Raw genomic sequence first — 24,662 nt, forward strand, 5'->3', positions numbered from 1 at the left:
GTCTTTCCTTTCCTATCAGAAATAATAAATGAGTAATATGAAAAGGAAAAAATTCAACAGACATTTTATAAAGTTGTTTGTGTGATGTAAACAAAAATGACCAGTTCTCCAGCTTAGATGAGTCAGCATAATTCTTGCAATGGCAGAGGAACATTAGTTACTGAACCATAAACATTTCTACAGGGATAATGCACTAATACCTCATGTCTGCCTACCTTAAAATCAAATAATTGTTGAGGGATTCCTTTCTCTTTACCAGAACCAAGCTGATTGTTCTGTTTGCATTCCAAATTCAAGATTCTGTGAGCCCCAACTTCAGTTCCCATTTCTGATGCAACCCTTCTCCCCCTTAGAGATAGAGAGAGCAGGAAGAACATGCACTTGGAAGTAAACAGGCCTGACTGAGGATGTGGTTCACTGGCATATGTCAGCTGGAGGATGTTAGGGGGACTACTTAGCTCCTTTGAGTTTCTGTTCAGTATAAAGTGAAGGACTTCACCATGCAACTTCATAGGGTGGTTATGACCATTAATGACTTAGACACAGTAGCAGCAAGGTAGGGTGTGTTAAGTAAATTAAGTGCATTGCCCACATATAATGAGCATCCAGGAAATAACTGCTATTTAATTACTACATGAATATATCTTAAATATTTCTTGAGTGCTAGACACTAGGTATACAGCATGATGGAAACAGACCATGTTCCTTTCCCAAGGAGCTTAGGTTCTAGTAGGGAAGACAAGTGATAAATAAATATGTAAATTAAGGACAGTGGCAGTAAGTGCTAAAAGTAAAATAAAGGAGGTTAGGTGGCTGAGAAGGGGTGGGGCTAGAGTTTGCACTATGATCAGGTTTTGGTAGATAGCCAAAGACGGTCAGAGATGGTCAGAAAGGGCCTTCCAGAGGAAGTGACTTTTAAGTAGAATTGCTGCTCTCATTGCTGTCTTTAGTAATTGCTCCTGGGTTTCTTACACATTTTGATGACTTGTCTTTCATGCTCCTGATATTCCTATTTGCCTTCAAAATGGATTGAGGCGAAAGGTGGCATCAGAAAGTTTTTTGATCTATAGCTCAGTATGTTTAATGAAGGGCTGAAATGTTCAGGTCCTGAGTTTGCCTTTGTTCTGAGTAAACATCCTTACCTTGGAAAAGCTTTGCTCCCAAAGGAAGGGCATTAGGCTGGCGAGCTCATGGTCACAATTTATTTGATCACCATAATCAACTCTCTAAGTTCATGTTAAACTCAAAACAACAAAAATGCTAATGACTATCATTTATTAAATGCCAGACACTGAGCAAGTGGGGGGGGGGGTATAAATATTTAGCCATTTAATCCTCACAGCTACAGCTAACTTCATGAAGTAAATATTATTTGTCTCTTAATTACAGATGAGGACGCTAAGACTTAGATAAGGGAAGTGACTTTAATCCAAAAACAGACACCACACAGTAGCAGAGCCAGGAATCAAGCTTAGAACTTTGAAAGCATCCACTCTTTCCAGCACCCTTATCTGCCTGCAGTGATCGTTAGAGGATTATATAATTTAAATATGTATATATATATATATATTTAAGAATTTGATGATGTTTCTTTCAATTACCCATTAAATTATCCTATATCATGTTTAGAAAATCAGAGAATTTTGAAGATTCATTTTATTAAGCAATTTTTTTTCTTTCTAGCAATTTTTTTTCTTTCAAGTACAATAGTTCATGTGTTTGCTAGGCAGCAATACATGCTAGGCATTATTCTAGAGGCTAGTACTATTATATGTTGATCATCTTCTGTTTTTCATATATTTAATACTCAGTTTCATGTATTTAATATTCACCATAATCCTGAAATACAGTTATTTTCATCCTTATTTTATAGATGAGAAAACTGGGACTTAGAGCAATTAGTAAGTATCCAAAGTAAAGCAGTGTGTAGTGCAACCAGGCAGAGCCTGGTGGTTGCAAAGTCTTACCTGGACCATCCTTCACTGAGAAAAGAAGATGGGCATTTACTTCTAAATTTACTTCCAGTTTTCCTAGAAGTAAAGCCTGCGCTACCAGATCTATTAGTTTATATACACAAGCTATAAATTTTATGTCATTTAAATTCCAAAGTAACCTTCACCAAGTGGTAGTAGTGCTGGATGAAGTAGATGGTGTTAGTGGTATTATTATCTCTGTGCCTAAATAGCTGCAATTCAAGGCAGACTGAAAGACACAGTGTGTAGTAAATATGGCAAAATTCAGTGGGAATACAAAGGAGGAAGGGAAATATTTGCCATGGGGCCTGTAAGAGGAATTGCATGGGAACTTTGCTCAGACACTGGGAAAGCTAACTTTTGGCGTGGGCTTTAAGTAAGATATACGAATGGCTTCTCTCTAAGTCTCTATATATTTCACTACCAACTGACAGAGGATGTATGTCAGAGAAATAATTTTGTCACAGGGCAGGGACTGTAATTTGATCCACCTTACCTTTCACCTACGATCCTAAGCTCTGACCTGTGTCTAGAAGAGGAAAGACTTACTTACCTTTTGACATCTCATTGTAAACAAAACAAAGTTCCTGATTTGGTTAAAGTTTGGAAACAAACTATGGAAAGTTAAAGGGAAGAATGTTGCAGGGCCTCTACCCAAATGAATGGGTCCTTTGCCCTCTAGGGAAAAAATTCATCAGCCAGCTCTATGAGTAGGTGAACTAGACAATACTTTATTGGAGACATGCATGAGGGAGCCAGAGTGGGAAAGGAAAGTATAGCCTGGCTATCCAAAGGGAGGTGAGGGGACAGATAAAGGTGCTTTAGGCAGGAAGAGAGGAAGGCAGCGTAATAGCTTGTTCTGGGCTGGGCTACATCCAGTTGTGCACATGTGGGTTACACTTCAACTATACGTGTGGGCTTTCAGCTTTCTCCTCCAAGAAACCATGAGATAGACATTAGTCAGGATCTCATGCTTTTTATCTAGCATGACACCTCATGTCAAAGTGATGGTCCAAGTCTGGACAGACTAGCCAGTTCATGATTCAGTCCACCTGGTCAGACTGATCTGGGACAACACATCCTACTAGCAATTTCTTCTACCTGGGCTGTCTCCAGAGAAGTCACAAGAGATAGGGGGTCAGTCATACCACTCCTAATAGTCAGAAGATCCTGCTTCTGCCATTGATCTTTTCTGTGTATGCCCTTGTGCCTCCCTGGGACCTGATCTGTAGAATGATGTGTAGTCTAGTGTTTCTCAAACATTTGCATACATCTGAATCACCTGGAAAGCTGAAAACAGAAGCTTAAAACAAAGATTGCTGTACCCCTCCTGAAAGTTTCTTATTCAGTAGCTCTGGAATGAAACCTGGGATTTGTAGCTAACAAATCTCCAAGTTATGCTGATGTTTCTAGAACAAGGGCCAAACCTTTGAGAGCAGCTACTGTCTTCTCCGAGATCTCTTTAGTTCCACCTCTGAGTATGCAACCTTGAGCAAGTCCCTTAACCTTCCTCTGACTGTTTCTTCATCAGTAAAATGGGATTCATAGCTTTATGAACAGATAAGTGGCATAAGGTGAATGTGAGAACCAAATCTCTCATTTACAAGAAATTCCTTTTTGAAAAGGATACTATATAAATTGCCTGTTGTGTATATCCATGTAAACTAAAAATTTGGCTTTCAGGGAATCCTTGCACAAACAGTAGTTTACATTTAAAGTGAATATATATATATATACACAATGTCTCTTTTCCCTCTTCCCTTTGAAGAAAAGAAGCATAGTGCAAGAGGAAGTGGACCCATGGAAAATAGACTTAAAATCCAAATGAACCATGAGGGACCCCGTCCTATTTGGCAAATAAAAGTTTCCCTGCCATGTACTTAACAAATTAATAATAATAAAAAAAGAACATAAATAAAAGAGAATAATAATTTAGAGCTATCTGGGCACCTGGGTCTATGAGCCCTTTAGGGCTTTGGCACCTAAAGAGAAAGGGGGAAAAAAGACCCTTGTCTCTGAGGCTTTGAAAGTGGCTTTCCTTGAGGCATTAGGGAAGCTCTAGGGGCCCTAAGAGCTGAAAGACTGAGATGCCTGGGGCAGGAGTCTGTTTGATCCAATAAAGAGCCAGGAAAAAAAAAATGGCTGGTAAGTAATTTTGCTATTTCATTTGGTGCAAAAGAGAAGGGAAAACACCAGAATATTCAATGAGCCAAAACGCAAAATGTGGCATGGATGTGAATGCAGGCTGACCCCTTCTTGGGAACATTTCTAAGCCTGAATGAAAGACTCACTGCCGAGGCTAATGTATAATAGCATGCATTTTAAACCATGGTGACCCTTTTGTTTTTCTGATAGGCGAAGATGAGGATGAATTTGAAAATTTCATGCTGCCTCTTACCGTCTCCTTTGAAACAGTATTACAGATATTCAACAACAACTTTAAACAAGAAGATGTGAAGGTGGGTTTGTTTCCAAATGTGAGGGAAAAGGAGTTTGCTCATTCTGGAATATCTAGATCCAAAAAAAGATCCCGCAGAGCTGTATGAGCTCTGCTCCTCATCAGTCTTGCTTGCCCACTTGCGTGTGTGTCAGAGTTGTAGTTTTCATGTAAGTGCTTTACTAGTTTCCCATTCAAATGGACTTTGAGGTCTGTGGATGGTTTGGGACAGTTGGTTTATGATTAGATGGCACAGGTTTGTCTCAGGTGACGGTATCTTTAAAAGATTTCTCTTGTTTGTGCATATCTCTTTGAATGTCCCATTTCTCTCATTTACCCTGCAGTCTGTGTTTTAACATAGTTATATGCAGGAATGCGCGAACATACACATGCTAAAAGACTACATCGCTAAATATTTTTTTAAACAAGAATTTATATAAATCAAGACTTTATTAAATGGCTAGGCATATATGTATAAATAGGAGCTGGTCTTGAAGTATTGCATTCTTAAACTGAACAAAGTGATTAGGATAACTGATAGCTAAATAAGGTTTTTATGTGCCTGTGGGAGCCATATTAGGATTGATTTGACAAGTCAGTTCAGCTGTGGCAACAGTCATAATATCTAAGACAACATTATGTTTTATTAGTAAAATCCTTAAGTGTAGCAAGCTGTTTGTGACAAAACAGCCCCATATTTTATTGTGGGGGATGGGAAGCACAAGAACTGCTAAATAGGAATAGCATCTTCTGAAATTATAATGCGTTAGGGCTACATTAAATAGATTGACATTGATTATTATTTTTAAAAGACTAATAAATATACTCTAGAGAATGAAGGCACCTTTGCTGGTGATGCTTGAGTCATATTTTATTGTTATTTGAAATACATTGCAAATATTATCCATCATTTTGCATGGTTCCTCTTCTCTACCAAAAACAAAACAAAAAATCAGAAGAGCAATGGCCTTTAATGGTTATGTTGGTGTAATCCTTTTTGCCAAAAGAAATAAATGACCAAATATTACACATTTTTGTTCTAAAATGGACTCTTGAAATGGATGTCTATCAATATACAATAGTCATAGAATTTTAAAACAAAAAAGAAGGAACTTAGAGATTTTCTTTGTGTTTGTATTTTGTTGAAATTCACCAGACCCCTATTCAGATTAGCTCTGTTCTTTAGATATCTGTCTTCCTAATATCTTTAATGACTAAAAAAACCTTTGCAGCTTTAAGGTGGTTGCTGCTGCTCCTTATATCAAAAAGAAGCAATGAGATTGAAAAACACCATCTTTATAAAAATTACATTTATCTCATTTGAAGATTTCATTATACTCCCAGCCCGTTTTGATGTAATCCCATCTAGTTTGATAGAAACTATCTTCCTAGAGTCATTTTTAATGGAGTTCCAGTGATATATCCCTAAACCAGCAAGTTCTTAACGACCCTGGAAAGTGACTGCTTGATTACACTTTAACGGTATTTGCAAATAAAATCACAAGTAATTAAGGGGAAATCTCCAGGCTTTTGAGCAAGTTTGATGCATGATAACTGCCTGATTCAGCTTCATCTAGAGTAATGCTGTGTAGGCAACAGCTACTGAGATCAATAGCAACGTAATGATAGTGGCAGAATTAAGTGAGTAACCTGAGAACTGTGCCTCAGAATGCATGCAGCTGCCACGAACCAAGGCCACACAGTGCACTCCGTGCTTCCGTCCTAAATGTTCATCAAAAGACGCCCTGCAGGAAAATGGAGTTAGATGCTCTTTATTGCTGATCGTGTCTCTTGCCACATTTATCAGGGAAATTGGATTAGCAGTTGGCAGCTGCAGGTAGACAAGATTCTGCAGTGATTAAATATGCAGCTTGGCTGCATTTGTTGTGACAGACCTTTAGTAAATTCTACTGTAAGCACCATCTGTCTAATTTGTATAAAGAAAACTTGGTGCTTTAAGCTACCGATAAAGAACTAAATCTGTTGCTTTATCATAAACAAAACTTTTGCACTAAATGCTTTTAAATATAATTTATTAGGTTAAAGCTATTTTTCTATCATGATGAATAAATAATACATGCAAAAGTGCTTTCAGGTACTTCATTTTGCAAGTACTAGAGATAAAAACAGTTCTGTTTTGTTCTTCAATAAAGTATTTAGTATTCCAATCCACAGGAGGTGATGCTGTTAAAATATCTCTATGAAAATGCCGCAGGACTGCCAAATTCATTTAATTTGCAACCCTTACCAGGATTTTCTAACTCCCTATTTATAGATATTTTTCAAATGCAGATTTCAGGATGAACATAAAACATTAAGGACCTGTGGTGCCAAAGTGAAATATGACTGGTGAAGGCAGGAAAGGCTAGAAAACTCTTAAATTTATAGCTTTGTTTTCTTACTTAGTCCTAATATAATTGAAGAGACCATTGAATTTTTGTCTTGGGTTTTTCTCTTCAAAGTAAAGGAAAAAAGAAAGGAAATGCTGTGACAAATCCTGACGCTAAAGCATCAGTTCAAAATATTTTTCCCCCGGTAATTGTATTCATAGTAAAATATGTCCAGTACTCCCCTGACTCATGCATCATTTTTGATTTGGCCATGACGTCATGGGTTTTAAGGAAAATGAATGAAAACTTCTCGGAGGAAGAGGAGCAGTTAAATAGGAACCTGCTATCTTTAGTCCCTTCGTAAAAACTCCACAATGTTAAATTATTTAAAATCCTTGATTTTCAGCATGCGCACATTAAAAGTTTTCGCACTAAGTGCCAAATGTTGCAAACAGCACTTTAACAGAATGATTTTGCTTTGATCCCTGTAGCAGTTCCTGAATAATTTATCACAGGTTATTGCCTTAATTCTGGAGAGGGATAGAGCAATAAAGGCAGATGAAAACACTCCAGTTGAAACACCTTGGGGCCTGCTCATTCCTCTGACACGGCTCTTTTGTTGGAACTATTTAGAGGTTATTAAGATGTGTCTCCAGAATTAAGAGTATGCTGTAAGGATGAAGACAGCCATCTTAATTCTAAAGACAAAGCACAATGACCCTTCACCTTCTTTTTCTTTGTTGTTATTATATAGTAGAATTATGAGGATAATATTATAGCTGCCCCCAGTAGTGCCACTACAGTAAAGGGTCTGTCAGACTTTCCATTAGAAACCCTGTTTTGGGGGTCAGGGTGGAAGGAGCCACACTTCAGCTGTTTCCCAGCCCCATCCGTCTCACGCTTGGCACACAGACAACTGTTCGCCATGCAGTGGACTGAGCGCTGAGCAGTTTCTCCTTCAACTCTCCAAAAAGGGATTCTTAGGGTTAGGTCCCCCAAAACATCCTCACTAAAAATCTAGGGGACTTTCACTTTGCAGTTCAGTCAGGTGTTGACCAACTACAGGAGGAGGCCGCTTTTGAAATAACCCTCTTTGTATTATTTTAAATGAGATGGTAAATTGTAGTTCTTTCTTGCCTAAATTTCAGTCAGTCACCTCTGGCTCTTTGAAATTGTTTTGTCGACTGGCTGAGCTGCCAGGTAACAGTTTCTCTGTCTCCTATAAGAACTATGTTTTAGCTGTCAGGAAAGTACTCCCTTTGTGTGGTCAGATACCTGTATAGGCTATTATAGTACTCGTGCTATTCTGAGATAAAAGGTATCATTTGAACATAAGAAATCTGTTTCTTGCATTAGCACAGCATTTTCCTGCCCAGTCTAATCTATTGAAAACATACATTTTAGTTATTGTTATATACTTCCCTTTGCCCTTATTTTCCAAAATAAAGCCTTGATGTAGATTTGAGTCAATTAGAGCACTTCTCTTAACTTGACAAAATCGTTTAGGAAGAAAGATTTGCTATGAAATAAATATTAACCTTTTTCTGACATGAGAATAGTGTAAAATATTTTAAGAGCCCTTTGTACTAAGCACAAAGAAAGTAAAACTCATGGTTCCTACCGACTAATTTAAAGTTGAATGGTGGGTGCTTGCTTTCTTAATCTTAAGTGTCTGTGAACACTTAAGATTACCAAGTGAGTAGCCTGTGTCCTGTAAGTGCACATAATAAAAATAGACCCAAAAGTCCACTTTAATAGAAAGTTAAGCAGACTAGATTTGTTGGGGGGGGGGGAATGCTTCTTAGAAGATGCATTTTGTTCTAGAGGCTTCGAGAAACATGGAAAGCTGAGAAAAATAAGAACTGCTTCCATGGGGTAAAAATAGGATGCATAAAAGACAAAAATGCAGACAGCTACAAGAAGACCAGCCAATTACAGTAAAGCAAGAACTGTTGAGATTACAAACGAGAAAACGATTATTCACTTTCAGAAGCCGAAAGAGAAATTCAGATTCTATAGATGTAGAAATGCAGATAATCATCATTCTGCAAACTATTAGGCAAAATATAAACTGAGTATTCTTATGAACAACTTCCAGTTCTGTTGAATCACCTTTTAAGAGTGTGAGGCAAGATCAGAAATCACAGATTTGAGGATGGTCAGGATATACTTCCAAGACCTTACCGATAGTTTAAATGCCTTCCTAAAGAGATTTTCATTCTTACCAAAGTGTGAGGAAGACAAAATCTGGTTGAAAAAAGAGTTCGGGGGCTGTTTTCTTGCAGAATATTTTCTACTGAAACGGAATCTTCAGAAATCACAGTTGCATATCTCAATTATCCCACCCCCTAGTTTTGCAATTATGTTTATTTGTGCTCTTTGTTCTGACACTCTAGCATCTGTTCATGGGTTTTCTTTTTCTCTTCCCAAGTATCATTCTAAGGACAGCTTAATTAGGAGACCAGAATACAAATAGACCTCTTTTACTTAAGAGTCAAGTTTGTAGAGTTTTTTCCCATATAGTACTAAACACTGATGGAACACATATTATATATTATTATATACCAGCCTCTTGTTATGCATTTTTACTTAAACTTATTAAATTTATTACTCATGATACCTCTGTGAAAGAGACATCTTTAGCCCCTTTTATAGATGACAAAACTGAGACTGGTACATTGCCTTGCCTTAAATCTTGAAGTTAAGAAGTAAAACTGAGATTTAAATCCAAAAATTCTGACATCAAAAATAGAGCTCTTCCTTGCTGAGGGACTGTGAGTGCTATGCTGGTATGTCACAGGACCAATAGGTCACTTACCCAATTTTACTTTTCGTAAGATATGAAAGATTTTCCTCAGGGATCATTAAGTGCCAGTACACTTCCAGGATACACTCTTGAGTTGCTTAGTGGGACTGATTTCTTGCACGCCAATGTGGTTAAGATTTGCTATTATTAAATAATGTCTAGACCCTGTTCATTTCTGTTTTGCAAAATTATCAATCCTTGTCTTTTTTTTTTTTTGACATTATTCAGAAACAAAATATATTAAGAATCTAAGGGATCCTAAGCTATTGGAATTAGGACTTAGCTTAATTTATAAGAAGCAAAGTAGAGTTGGTCAGCAGATTTAATGGTCTATTTGTTTAAAGAGTCTATGGTTTTCTATAGAAAGGGATCTGAGCGAGACATTTTAGCTAATGAATCAAAATCAGATATGTGGTCATTATTGCCTTATTATTACTCCATCTGCTCTGTGCTAACGTGAAAATCAATTACTGTGTCTCTTTCCCACTGACAGCGTATGTTGATCGGGCTGGCAAGAGATCTTCGAGGGATTGCCTTTGCACTGAACACAAAGACCAGCTACACCATGCTGTTTGACTGGATGTATCCTTATTACACTGTGACAATACCAGCTCTGTGCACAGAGGGATGCCAGGCCCCTCACTTTCGTTTAATAGTATGGCACAGTAGGGAAGAGGAAACAAAGCTAAATGAACTAATGTGTAATCAGCTAAAAATTACAGCACAGTGGCAGCAGTGCAGATAACTGAGCACAGCATTTGGAGACCCAACTCAGAGAGGTCACTTTTTTGGTGCCATGAAATATTGACAACTTAAAAATCACATACCCAAATGATTGTTTATGTTGGAGTAGCAGGGGTAATGTGGCTAACACCTTAACTCAGAAACAATGAGTCCCACCATTGGGCATTTTCCAGGAGATTTGAATTTCTACTCCATTTCAATTAGCAGGGCTGAGAAGGTCATTTTCTCTCTTTGAGGCTTAACTCATCATGCTTCAGTTTTTCTTCATCATGAAAATAATAATGAACAAAAGAGGAGGGTGGGGGTGGGGAGGGAAGGAAGGATCAGGCTATTTTATTTGCATTAAAATGTGGATTTACCTTTGCCAAAGCTTAAAGCAGACAACATAAATATTGAAACAAACAACAACACACACACACACAGAAATGCCTCATCATATAAGAGTGAAAAAAACATGGACTTTAGTGTTGAACAGACCAGATTTGAAATCCCAGCTCTTCATTTGCTGTGTAAACTTGGGTCAGTACTTATTACCTACCTCTCTGAGTCTCCATTTCCTCATCTGAAAAAGGAAGCAGACAACCACCATCATAGCATATTGTGACCATTATAATAAGTAACACACTCTGTAATGTGCATTCAGTAGCTATAAATGGTAACTATTAATACTGTATTATAGTATGTAAATTCTCTTTGATTTTAACAGGAAATGACAATTTACTCAAGTCATAAGTGTAATAAGTGTTTTCTTGCCTTTTATACATGAAGTGATCAGAACACATAAGTTCTATAGTCTAAAACTACTTTAGTTTTTAAGTTACACTTTTCAAATGCTTCTTATTCAGACTTTCCTCATACTTTAAATTGTAACGGAAACTTCCAAAGGCAGTCCTCAACTGCTGATGCCACAGTTATAGCCAAAAACATAACTGGGCATGTTCAAAGAATTTACAACATTTTTTAAAATTTCTGTGAATTTGAATACTGACTTATGTTTTTCATAACTACTAAAACTTCATTTATGTGCTCATAGAAAGGTGAGAAGTGAAAGATAAGAATTATTTCTGTCTGAGGAATATGCATGGCTTTATACCATACAAATGCATGTACAGAGATTATAGATTTTAACATGGAGGTGATATAATTAACTATGAAGGATACATTCGAATTGTATACAACACTTTGATTTCTCTAAACAGAAATAGAAAATTGCAAGGTAAAAACTTATATTTATTTGAAAAATTATAAGAATCTAGATTTTGACACTTGATGCTGGTGATCTTGAAAGCATACTGGCTGTAAAGACATCCAGTGACTAACATTTATGTTTCCTCTTCAACAGTATAACCAAAAGTCAGAGTCAGAATCTTTCCCCTAAATGTCAAAGAATAGAAATACCTGCCATAACTGGCTTTGCCTAAAATGTATAAAACATACTGAAATGCAAGTTTTTAATTAAGTCTGTCTTCCATTTCCTTGCTTGGCTCATTCCTTTTGGCACCTGTCTGAAGTGAAACTTTTGTCCAGCAGATGGCAGAAAATAGCAAACAGAAAATCTTGGAACTTGTTTTGTTTTGAACTAGAGACCATTGTCTCCTCCATTTGACCATAGATGTTGATGTTATTAGGGTCAGGGACGGAGGGCGAAATGTCAGTTATTCAGGAAGCTGTGTTAGATTACCAAACGGGATGGCTTAGTACCAGCTTTGCTTATAATAATTGAGTTTCAGTAGCAAATCAGCTTCCCTGGGAAAAGGCCAAAGGCTTTTCATAATTGTATTGACAACAAAATGAATATGATAAATGGTGTTCATTCAGTTGAGACAAGATTTATAGTTTTCCTTTGGGCAAGGGATGAAGAGCAAATATTTATAATAATAGTAAAATTTGTTTAAAAGTTACATTATTTGATAATTCAAAAAGCTTTATTAAAATATTTCGAAATACTTTAAGCAGTTTCACGTGATAAAGTACAGATTCTTTCCAAAGTATTCTAGTAATGTAAAAATGAATAAGTATAAGATAAGAAAAAAACATGGATATGAAAGTCATTTATTCTTCCTGAAATATTGATGTGTCAAACCGTCAGTGATGATTCCCACATTACTGCTGGGAAAAGTTTATTTGCCTTTTATCCACATAAATGTGTATTCTTTAATTTGTTATACAGTCCTTAGCATACAGAAGAAACATCCTATAAGAGCACATGTCATCTTAAAGTCAAAATGCATTTTATTTATGGCGATTATTTGATAAAATGCTATTTTAGTGGTTAGCTATTTAATTCAAAAACATTTCTATAAACACTGACTGCATTAACTGCTACATGAACTACATTGCTTATCGCTCTGTCCTTCCAAAACTAAATTGCCTGAAACTACACAGCAACCATGTTGATAAATTGTTCTACTGCTAGAGAATTGAAGAATTGTTAGATATACATTTTGGCCCCTTTAGGGAGAGTACCACAATAGAAAAACACCTTTGTGGTGCATTTAGTCGCCTTATTTAAACTTTTGAAATATTCAAAATTGAAAAAATAGGACGGTATGTGCTGTTATTTCCATACCTCAGTCATAATCTGATCACAGGTTATGTTCCCAACCAAGCCATCGGTGCTGTTTATTAATATGAAATCATTTCATTATGCAAAGACAAAGCAAAACCTTGAGATATGTAGAAGGGCACAGACTTTGGAATGGAACAGTCTTAGATTCCAGGCCTGATTTTACCACTTAACAATCTTTGAGGTCTTCCTTAAATCACTTAATGTTTTAGACTGTGCTAGCTTTCATGAGGGTTGTAGATGACTTAAATTCTACACCAAAATGAGCTTATTATAGTTGAGTAGGAGTCAGTCAGATAGATACCTGTGTAAATAACCAGAATTAAGTACAGTTGCCTTATTACCATGTAGGTAATAACTGCCATTACAAAGATAAAAGTAGAGTGAATGTACTTAGCTGGAATCAGGAAAGGCTCTGTAGAGGTGACGTTATCTCCCTGGATCTTACCAAATAAGTGCCACTTATTTCATGCCAGAGCCCCATGAGTGTCAGATTATGGGATTTACACCTTCATTTCATATTATTGTAAAATATTTGATGATTTTAACTATCAAAATCAGAATTGTATTTCAAGAAATTTCATCAGCAGATTGGCATACAAATATTTTTGAGTGGTCTGTGCCAGGCATAAGGAATGAATAAAAGGTTGTTTGTTTGTTTTTTTAATAAGAATGAATAAAACAAATTGCTCTTCAGAAGCTCACAGCCTAGTGTATATAACAAATAAATAATAAGTAATCAATATGTTATATCACAGATGCATGCAAAAAGCACGTGATCATGAAGGGAAGAGATTGGCGGTTTTGACAGAAAGGGTAGGCTTCCCAGGAAAGTGGAAGTTGAACTAGGTATTGAAAGATGGTGGATGACATTTGCCAGACAGAAGAGAGAGAGAAAATTTCTGATAGCATTTATTTTAATGAACAATAAATAGTAAAGACGTTTTGAGTAATTGAAATACCTTTAAAATAAGCTCTCAACTGGTTGGCTATTCTGTTCTGGACCCACAACCTCAGATCCTTGGCTCTTAACAGTTATAACAGAAACTCATTTGTTGATGTTTAATATGTTATAATGCTTTCTCTGTGATATCCCAAAGGATAAGAATGATGTTTTTCTCATTTTATGGGGGTTTAGCACATACTCAGTACTAATAACAGGTGGATGGATGGATGGATGGATGGATGGATGGATGGATGGATGGATGGATGGATGGATGGATGGATGGATGGATGGATGGATTGGATTGGATTGGATGGATGATGGATGGATGTTGTCAAGAAACAAATCTTATATTTTCATATTTGGCATCTTAGGAGGCAGTAACAAATCATTAGTTCTTTCTATTTTTTATTTATCTGATGGAGAATTAGGAATTCATGGAGAAGATCTAGTTGAAAACAATTAGATGTGTGTCTCTTCTACACAGGGGCCCTCACTCTCCTCCTTCTATCCACTTATACATAGTCCTCACAAGGCCACTGAAAAATTAAACTCCTAGAGTGGGTTCTGATTCTCACCCTGTAATCTGAGTCTGGCACTCTCACTCTGAAGCCCTTTTAACCTCCCTGCTTGGTAGACCTCTACTCTGCTTTCCAATAATCACTCATTTTCTCTGTGGCAGTCACCTCTGTCAGAAGCATATTAGAATTGGCACTACTCTCATTCCACACAGAAAAGGGAGCATCCCCTCATGTCCCCCGGCCTTATCCCATCGTGAGTGCAGTGTCCGCTGAAAAATATGATGGTCTTAATGCCTTTAGAATGCTTTACAAAGGGCTGAGTGTGCTATGGTATTCCTTGACAGAGATTTGGGTTTCCTGATGATCCTTCCAGATGCTTTTCTAGTAATGACCGTGAATTTGTACTTAAGAAATCTCTTGGTGGAATGTTTTCTCACCTCTGCTCCTCTGGCATCACTCAGAATTTCCATACTCAGAGCATCCCTATTATGTGTCCATTCCCCTGACTTGAGCATGAATTCCCCAAGAACAAAAGCCACATCTTTCCACTGGATCCCCAGCCCCTAGCTAGTAAATAGATAGTAAATACCATCTATCAAAAATAACAGATTTTTCTAGTCCATAGGAAAAACAAAACAGTAAGCTGTCTGACAACAGTTAAAATAGTTAATAATCAAGTTCATTATTTTTTTATTTTCATCACTGAACTTCACATACACATATATATACTCACTTATCACCTTTCTCTGCTTTATTTTCACTTGCACTACTATTTATTTGCACTACATACTGTATAACTTTTATTCCTTTTATTAGAATGTGAGTTCCATAAAAACAGCAATTTTTTAGTATTTAGTTTATTAGTGTCCCCAGTGAATCTAAAGCAGTGAATAGTTATAAAATAGCCCTTCAAAAAATACATGTTAATTAATTTTTTTTCATGTACTAAATTGTTTGCAAATACATTCTTAACATGGTATTTCTGGGGGTATAAAGATAGCGTTTTTGTACTTTTAGGAAATATGACATTCTTAAGTAGGGTTTTTTTTTTTTCACTGTATGTTATGTCAGTTGTTTCTTGAATGTTATGTCAACTGTTTCTTTGAAGCTTCAAAAATGAATGCATAGTTTAAAAGAATTAAAAGGTAGTTCTAATCAAATACGCTACACCTTATTTTTAGGTTAACGATTTACAGCAACAAGTACTTGCTGAAATCTACATTGTGTCAGATTTGTGCATACAATATGTGCCTGGCCCATGCCCTTAAAAGCATGTCATATATTAGAAGAGATAACGTTTGCTGTGGTAATTCAGGGTACCACAGTCACACCAGGAGACCTACCTACTTCAGTGCCCCCACACAATGTCACACAGAGGCTTCTTGGAATAATTGACATCTCTAGAATTCTAAGGAACAAAGGTAATAGCAGGGGCATGGCAGAGAAGCACATTTCTTTGCTCCTTACAAACACTACTAGGGCAGACAGAGAACACCAGCAACCAATGCTTATACAGTTTGTTCGAGAGAGAGGTAGTCAGAGTGCTCACTGAACTTGGATAAGAAAGAGATTGATGCCTTTTGACAAAATAAAGTTTCACCATCCCACGGGAAGGGAGACTTGAGGAGATGTTGAAAGACAGGAATATGTTAGACAGAAACAGCAGCATACAGGAACAGAGAGAGAGTTGACATCAGTGGCTTTGTAGGAAATTGATGACTGAACCACAGACAGGACACTAAAGGAAGAAGGTACTAGAGGTGAGATGGGAAGCAGGCAGGGAGCAAATCTTAAAGGGCCTTGTAGGCCATGCTAAAGAATTTAAAATTTATTTTTAGATCAGGGAAGAAGATTGTGGTCTTGATCACCATGGAGATCTCTGCCCATATCACGCAGGAAAGAAGTACCAGTCAGTGATGCAGTTCAGGAGTATCGTGTGAAACAAAATACAAAGAAGTACACTAGGAAACATCAGAAAACAGAGGCCCAGGCATTAGGAGAAGAAAAAGGAAACTAAAGCACTGGTATAGTAAAAAAAATTTTCCACTCCTTAATTTTATACCTCAGATGCCACTTGGCAAGAAGGAGGCCAGCTAAGTGTTAAAAGGCCAGTGGAGGGAAGTGGCACTGGACTATGGTGATGACACATGGGTGATTTGGTGATGGGAAGCCCAAGGGGATTGCAAATGAGATTGAAAAATGCACAAAATGATGTAAAAATAAACTATTATATTGAAAAAAAAATGGCCAGTGGAGCTGAGTCAAAGTTTCAGGTTCTGTTAGTTTTGCTCATTGACTTGGCAGGAGCATTTATATCTTAGTATTGCTAAAAATGTCTGAGAATTTCCCCTTGTATGTACAGGGACTGCTGCCTTTAGCAGCTCTAGCCTTGAGTAGATTAAAAGTTACCCAAAGCTTTTTTGCAAACTACATTCCAAATGGGCCTCTGACCTACGTGAGACCAAGTCATCAACTTAAAAAAAATAGGAAATAGGTAATTTCGAAGATGGGAGATAGAACCTGGGATTTATTATTACTAGCTTCCTTTATTTTTATGTATTTCTTAAGTTTCATGATTAACTTTTTTTATTAAGTAGTACAATGCCCAAGAAACCCTGATAATAACAATTCAAATGTTTTATCTTCATTAACTAAATTTATTTTCCTGTCTGACATCGTTGAGCATAATTCTTTAAATGTGTTACTTACCTAATGCTTTAAAAGTGTGTTTTTTATTTATGGAGTATGCCCAGAGTAAAAACAGTATAACTTATGTTATATATTAACAAATAGAACAAATTTGCTGTCCAAAAAAAGTACAACTATGAAAATTAGGGAGAGCGATTTGTTAAACTGCCATTGTATACTAAACATAGAACAAACATGGGTTCCTTTTTTCTGTTTAAGTGGTACTGGTTTTCAGGAACAATATTTATTTGACCCTTAAATTCTTTAACAGACTTTGCAAAAGGTACCCAGTGTATCTTCCTATCCTTCAGAGGGCTATTGAGCAGTGGTATGGGGAGCCAGCCTGTACTACTCCCATTTTAAAACTTATGGCAGAACTGATGCAAAACAGGTAAGAGGTGGATCAGAGAGTGAAAAAAACAACCTGCTGTTTGACAGCAGTCTGCGGGGTCATACTTACTGCTTGGTATATCAACATTCAAGACTTAGCAAGAACCTGGGAGCCAAAATTTAAGATAACCATTGATAGCAATAAAATTGGAGACAGAATATAGTACATTTATGTGTACATGGGGACTGAACTGAAAAAAAAATTGGGACACTGTAACCATCACTATTTAAAATACGCAAAGGCACAGTGGCAGAAGAGAAGCTGCTCACTGCTTGCCTGCAATTGTGCAGAATTTTAAAGCAAGAAAGAAGTTCACAGGTGTCCGAATTGAGATGCTTCATTTTACAGATAAGGAAATTGAGTCCCATAATAATTCATGGACACATAATTTGTCTCAGGAGCCCTGGCGATTTTCCCTGCTAAGTTATCTTTCCTCTATGCCAACACGTTTAGATGTTTTATGTGCTGATAATTTTCATTTAAATAGCAACAACAACACTTCTCATAAGTGACTTAAAATTTTGTAATTATAATTTTTTTAAACCAACAGAGATTCAAATACTCTATAAATATCAGCAAAGATATAGCTAAAAGAACAAAACTGCTATAGGCTAATTGGTTTTACCGCTTTAAAACGTATCATTATGAATATGGCTTAGCACCAAATTACCTGTCACTTAGCCATCCTGTTTCATCAGCTTCTCTTTGTAAACTGTATGTTGGAGGGGAGAGATCCAGACAGGAGAGAAGTATGGATTCCAGCTCTGATTTTATCTTTGGTGCTAAGTTTTTCCCAGCAATAATTTCAAATCTTTTAAATAAGAGGTGGAAAAAGAACAGGCATATCAATAAATGTGAGTATTATTCTTTTGAAAGCTATTAGTTTATTTTTTCAGACCATTCTCATAGTTACCTTAAATACTAAAGGAAGAGTGGCTATGTATTTTATATTAGAAATTAATTTTTTTCCTTATTTTTTTTCAGCGAGGCAATTGATATTATATATTATTGATGTAATACTTAAAACTGAAGAAAAATTTGCTGTGGTATACGTTATAGATCATTTTATATCTACCATTAGTTAGACAGTTCATAGACAACACAATTGTTTGGTAAATGATTCATACCTAGCACAATTGTTATTAGAACTGTCTAATGAGAATCTGTAAGCTCAGGAAATTTGTTATCTTGTCTCTTTCTCTGAAACTAATGTGAAGTGTATGTATACAGTTCTTTAATCAGGAATTATATGCCACAATCAAGTAGTCACAATAATAGTTCTAATAAATTTTAATTGTACTTAATTCTAAAGCATTTTGAAAAGCATGAAGAATGAGCAGTTCATTCTATTCCTGAAAACAGAGCTTTAGCAGATGTCTTTGCGTTTTGATTATTTCTTTGTTAAGACCTAAATGTCATTATTTCTTTAAAGTACTTCAACAAAGCAGATCAGAGCCATCCAAAGCCAGTGTCTTATAAAAAAACAAATATGTCAAGATGGCTTATCAGTCCTATCTCTTGTTAATACTTGTCAGCAACCAGGGAAGTAAAATTGTTCTCATTTGGAACTTCTGTTCTCTTCACTTGAACTATGGGTAAAGGAAACTATAACCAGTATGTAATTTAATGAATTTGAAATATACCTAAAATATCAGATGATTCATTGTGTATATGTACAGTATTAAAGGCACCTACATTTCCTGTTACTTTAGAATTTGGTTTTAAAATGTGCATTTTGCTCTACAGATGATCTTAGATACAGTCCTCTATTCACGAATCTATATAAACTTACACATACACTCCTGTTTTGTTTTGTTTTTTATTATTAACCATTTTGCATGAGAGGATAAGAGGTCTAAGATATAAGATGTCAGGTTATTGTTTTGACAGATATAAAGTGAATTTCTTGAATCAACAGATAAATGAAAATAGCTATTGCTGATGCCCTAGTATCTTCATAGTGAGAAATTATTATACATATTTTATCAACACTTGTTGAATGGAATAGCACTTTGGAAAAAAGGGATAATTTTACTACTGCTACTTCTAATAAGTGAAAATACTGGACGTTTTAAACCTATATCTGGTTTCTTTATCTGCACGTATAGTCTAATTTTTTTGCTATATTTCTTAGATCCCAGCGTTTGAATTTTGATGTATCATCTCCTAATGGAATTCTTCTCTTCAGAGAAGCTAGTAAAATGATTTGCACTTATGGTGAGTATCTTTTTCCATATTTGTCTCTGCAATATAACTTGATCTCTTTGGAGGAAAGAAAGATGTTAGTTATTTTGTTCTTTTGAACCTTCATATCTGTATGAATTTGTGAAGTGGGTAATAGGAGCACAGAAAGCCAGGGAGCTATAATATTGGCATCAGGAAAAGTAAGCAGCATGCCTTTGACTACAGATCATGCCTGACCAACTTGATGAATTTCTTTTGGATAAAATTGCAGTGTCAGTAGGCAAAGGGAAATATACCAGATAGAATATTGAAAAGTTACAGCATATTCAAAATTGCTTAAAGTTTCATCAGGGAGTTTGCTATCTTGGGTCAAGAAATGCTTAGGTCAATATATCACCAGGACTGAATTTTGGGGAACTATCCTAGTAAAGAGCAGTAAATATTATGATTATAGATAATTTTTAGGCAGTGCATCCCTAGAACCAGCATTCTGTAATGAAAATTGTCCTATTCATTTACAGTAAAAACTTTGGTTAGGACTTACAACTGGACCTTAAAACTACCATAAACCCTGTTATTTTCCAATTCTGACAGCTTCATCAATGAAATTGTCAACTCTCTGAGACCTTCATATAGCCAGGGAATAGGGATAGGATGAGTAAGAAGCCTCTGTAATCTAGTTTGCCACACTGACTGAACACCAGCTATAAGCAACTCTGGGCTGCTGCTCTCCATAACAGATGTTTCCTTGTATCTTTTTTCTTTGTCTTCTTCCCTTTTGCCTGTCCTTACTTTCCCAAATCAATAGCCAGCTCTAAGTACATTGGTCTCAAAAAGTGTGTCTGATTCTCATATTTCTTTCTGAGTACCTAAAAACAGATTTAACAAAATTCTATAAAGGCTCTTTAACTGTGTATGAGAGAGAGGGTTGTCTGTGTGTGTGTGTGTAGAGGAACAACCACTAAAAGCATATTACTTTTTTTTTTAATGAACTATTTTTTTAATAGTTGAATTATTTTTGCTTCAATTCAAAATAAATTCTGGGGCTCTGATCTGTATGTGCTTACTTGCCCACAGAAAGCTAGCCTTGTCTGGACAAGAGTCCATTGACCACATCACTTTTTTGTTCAAAGATGCCTTCTGTTTTGACCACACTGTCCTGCTTCCTTCTGCTTTTAGCAAGTGCTGAGTTTCTGTTTTCTCAGTTTTTAAAAGGAAATAATATTTCCCATTATTAAACAATATGAGTATAAGAATTTCCTTATAGTCAGTTGAACTTTAGCAGTATAAATTTTAGATTTCTCTTACCAATCACAATTACAGCTTCTCTTTCCCTTTTTCTGGATCCACTTTCACTATTTTACCTTGGGGGCTTAGTCTCAATTGCTGTGAGGCTGATAAGGGCAGTGACATCTTCCTCTTCTGATATCACTAATCTGGAGACAAAATGAATAGCCAGCAAGCCACATGAAAAGGAGCTCTGGAAAGACCAGTTCCAAATCTGTGGACTTCAAAAGCTATCCAGTTCCCTGATGGGACTATATCTGACATAAAGCCACTGCAACAAAAGTTGATAAAGAGAATGCTTTGAGAATTATATTGGAGAAAAATGAGGAGGAGACAGAAGAAGGGGGAGGAAGAAGAGAGGAGGTGGTGTAGAAAGGAGAAAAACCTTCAAAACATTCTTAAGGCAATAAATAGATTAGGGTAAAGCGCTGTACCTTAGTTTGGACTAATAATAATGGCAGCACCCATTTTAAATCAGCTCCAGTACTAGTCTCGTTACCATCCAGTAGCCCTTTGAATCCTCCAGGTAGGTCGCAGTATCGGCCACTCTATAGCCATTGAGCAAGTTGAGCAGCTTAGCCGCTCCTGCTTCAGTTTTGTGTTAAACAGAGAAAATAACACCTAAGATGGTTATGAGGATTCAATTACAGAGTGTATGGGAAGCCCTTAGATCATTTGGTGACTGTGGTTGTTGTTAAAAGGAAATTGAAGCTCCTAGAGGGTAAAGAGATTTGCCAGATATTACATAGCAAGCAAGAAGTTGAATTGGAATTTTATTCAAAGTGTGTGTGACTTTAGGCCATAGTCCTTCCATATCCGTTACACCACAGGAAGATTATTCTTTGCATGTTCATGATAAAGCATTGTGCTTTAAAGTATGATGTTTTCCATCTATCCTAACACTTAAAGGAATTAAAAGCTTAACTTTTTGTTATCACTACATGTATTTTACACAGCATAACAGAAAAAATGTTTCTAAGCCTTCACAGATTCTCATTTTGGCCCCAATCAGCCAAGCTGATTTTCTCTGCTGTTACCTCTTATAAAATTTTATTACCCATGCTTTGGAGGGAAATCATGTGGTTGCCATCCAGGATTCTGGAAGATCAGGGAAAGAATATCGGGAGGACACAGAGCCAGCATTATTTATTTCTTTGGTAAGCCAACGTAAAGGAAGGGGAAGCCCAAGAAGGAAAGAGGACAGAAGAGTCTGTGATCCTCTGGCGTATCCTTACTGGCTTCTCTGCTCACCTCTCATGGGCAGTATTTGGTTAGTCAGTGATTAGGGGAGGTGCAGTGGGGAAGAACTAATTTCCAGATGCACCTGATTTGTTAGATATTTTTTGGAATACCTCCACCTCACTACCAGTGAGAGTGGCAGAAAAATAATACTTTTGATATGCTGTTTTATTTATCTACATTCTGTCATGATATACTTTGATGTAAGTTTTTAATTTTGCTTTAGCTCTCAGCAGCTCTCGCCGTTACAGCTCAGGGTCAGCACTGAGGTTAGCCACAGTAGCACAAAACAATTTCCTGTTTGTACAGCCCAGGTAACATTTGGATGAGGATTAAATTTTACCACATTTTCTACTAGCCCAAGCCTATTATTTCTAATGAGTTTTAAATTGCTTCAAGAACATGTATTTCAAAACTTAGTGCTATGATCCGTTCAGCCTGAGCAACTTAATAAAAGAAATTTCTTTCTTAAATTTTTGGTTAAAATGTTGCATGCAGTGTAATAAATGTTATTACTTTGGAAACCTACTTCTCAGTTTTAAGAACTGGCTGCTTTTTTAATGCCCCATTTCCATTTGTCTGATCTTTTCTTCTTTTTGCCTCTGGGTACTGGTATCTTTAGTGACATCTGTTGGTTGAAGAGTGCACAGAAGGGAGACATAGTGGCTGTTTTCATAAGACTGGCCAGAATGGAACTGCATCTATTCCTTCGCTAGATGTCTGACTTAAGAAAGCAAGAAAGCTCAGCGTGAAAATTAAACCATAAAAATGGATAGAACAAGCTATGATTATTCACTAACCATAAGAACTTACATCAGCACTATGTGTTCCAAGTACACTTAAGGCATGACTTAGTAGTAGGCGTGTATTGAACTTGTAACATCCAAGCCTCTATTATTTGCTGTCAGCTAAGACACAGACTGGTGGTTTTCAGACTAGTTTTTGTAAAGTCCTCCAATGTGCAAGTCTCCATTTATTGGGGAGAGGAGCAGACATGAATGGCACTTTCGCCAGAACCACCCAACTACCTAGTTACATTAAGTTCATTTATAAAAGGGATTACTTGTTTAAATTTTTTTTAATAGAACATCTTTTTGCTGGCTTAAATTACCAGCTTACTATTAGAACCATGTAAGAATGACTGTTATTATATATTTATTTTAAACGATTACAAAGAGAATTGACATTGGTTTGAAGAATGCATTAATGTTGAAATAACTGGAGACTGAATCTAACATCACCAGAAACTAGTATTTCTGGAAAGCAAATTATCCAGGAGCCATGGATGTGACCATAGAACTTAACAGAAACTTGGTTGGGGGCATAGAATGACAAAGTAGTAATGTAATGAAGCTCACAAATGTGTTATGCAGGGAATAGCAGTGATCAACATCCTAAAGATTGTAATACCAGGGGTAGGTGCTGAAAAAGAACAAAAGTCTTGAGAACACATTCCACAGTGAACCCAGGAAGCTCTGGATCATAGAGAATACCCTTTTCCACCACACTTGTTAGACTTGGCCCCTCTGTGTACAGGGGGGAAATGTACTGTTAGATAAGCTATTTAATACAAAAGGAATCTTACTGATTCTTCCCATAAGGAACATGAGTCCAGCCAGAGATTGAGAAGCAAAGGAAGGCTTACAATGAATTGTGCTTACTTTTATACTCAGGCAGCCTACAGAATACTATGGGAGCCATATGTCTTTAATTCAAAATTAGGGGCCCAAGAAGAGAACTTTTCTCAAAGGACTAAGAAGGGCATTTCAAGCATGCATATAAAGTTATCTAAATAACACAGTAATAGCTTGGGCTATTAGTAATACAGTGATTTTAGAATTGTGGACAGTAAAAGTCCTCCATAATCTCATCACTCAAAGATAACCATTATTAACAGTACAGTATGTACTCTTCCATGCTTTTTTGAGTGTATTTGAATTTATTTTTCCAGAAGTGGTATCATAATATACTTACTTTTTTGTGTTTATTTTTGAATTTATTTTTTTCAGAAGTGCTGTCAAAATATACCACCTAATCTTTAATTTGCTACCTTTTATTTATATCATACCCATGACTGGAAATGAATATGTATATGCATCTATGACATCTTTTTTTAAATGGTCATACTGTGATTTATTTAACTGCTTACCTCTTGATAAACATGTAATTCTTCACACTATCAGACAAAAAACAACTTTGTACATTTAAGCTTGTGAGCTTCATTCCATCAACAGATGTTGAAGGGACAACGTTCACTGTTCCAAACTCTGGAATACATTAGTGAGCAAAATTAGAAGAGAAATTAGAAGGTGCTAAGTGCTGCTAAAAATATTAAGGGAAGATAAGGAACATTACCAGTACCACGGGACATTTGCAGGATTAAGTAGAGTCATTGAGGAAGGCCTCATCATGAAGATGACATTTGAGCCAGGACCTCAAGTAAATAAGGGAATTGGTCATGCAGATATATTGAGGGAGCACCAAGTCTTAAGTCCTGAGGCCAGACTGTATCTGGCATGTCTGGAGAACAGTGGCTGGGGCAAAGTGAACAAA

The 24,662-nt window shown here is 36.4% G+C and overlaps 1 protein-coding gene across 4 annotated transcripts in view; it reads left to right on the forward strand.

Moving 5' to 3' along the window:
- RANBP17 (RAN binding protein 17) overlaps window positions 1–24,662 on the forward strand; it is a 307,270-nt gene that overhangs the window by 232,730 nt on the left and 49,878 nt on the right. For 2 of the 4 annotated variants that reach the window (XM_012722309.1, XM_012722311.1), the window contains exons 18-21: window positions 4,329–4,432; window positions 10,040–10,128; window positions 17,292–17,399; window positions 19,534–19,616. In XM_012722309.1, coding sequence (XP_012577763.1) covers window positions 4,329–4,432; window positions 10,040–10,128; window positions 17,292–17,399; window positions 19,534–19,616 — 384 coding nt within the window. Of the gene's footprint in view, window positions 1–4,328; window positions 4,433–10,039; window positions 10,129–17,279; window positions 17,400–19,533; window positions 19,617–24,662 lie in introns of all 4 variants that reach the window. The other 2 variants (XM_012722312.1, XM_012722310.1) reach the window with 1 other exon arrangement.

This window comes from Condylura cristata, unplaced genomic scaffold, assembly GCF_000260355.1.
Source record: "Condylura cristata isolate star-nosed mole 26May11 unplaced genomic scaffold, ConCri1.0 scaffold00008, whole genome shotgun sequence".
Classification (NCBI taxonomy): Eukaryota; Metazoa; Chordata; class Mammalia; order Eulipotyphla; family Talpidae; genus Condylura; species Condylura cristata.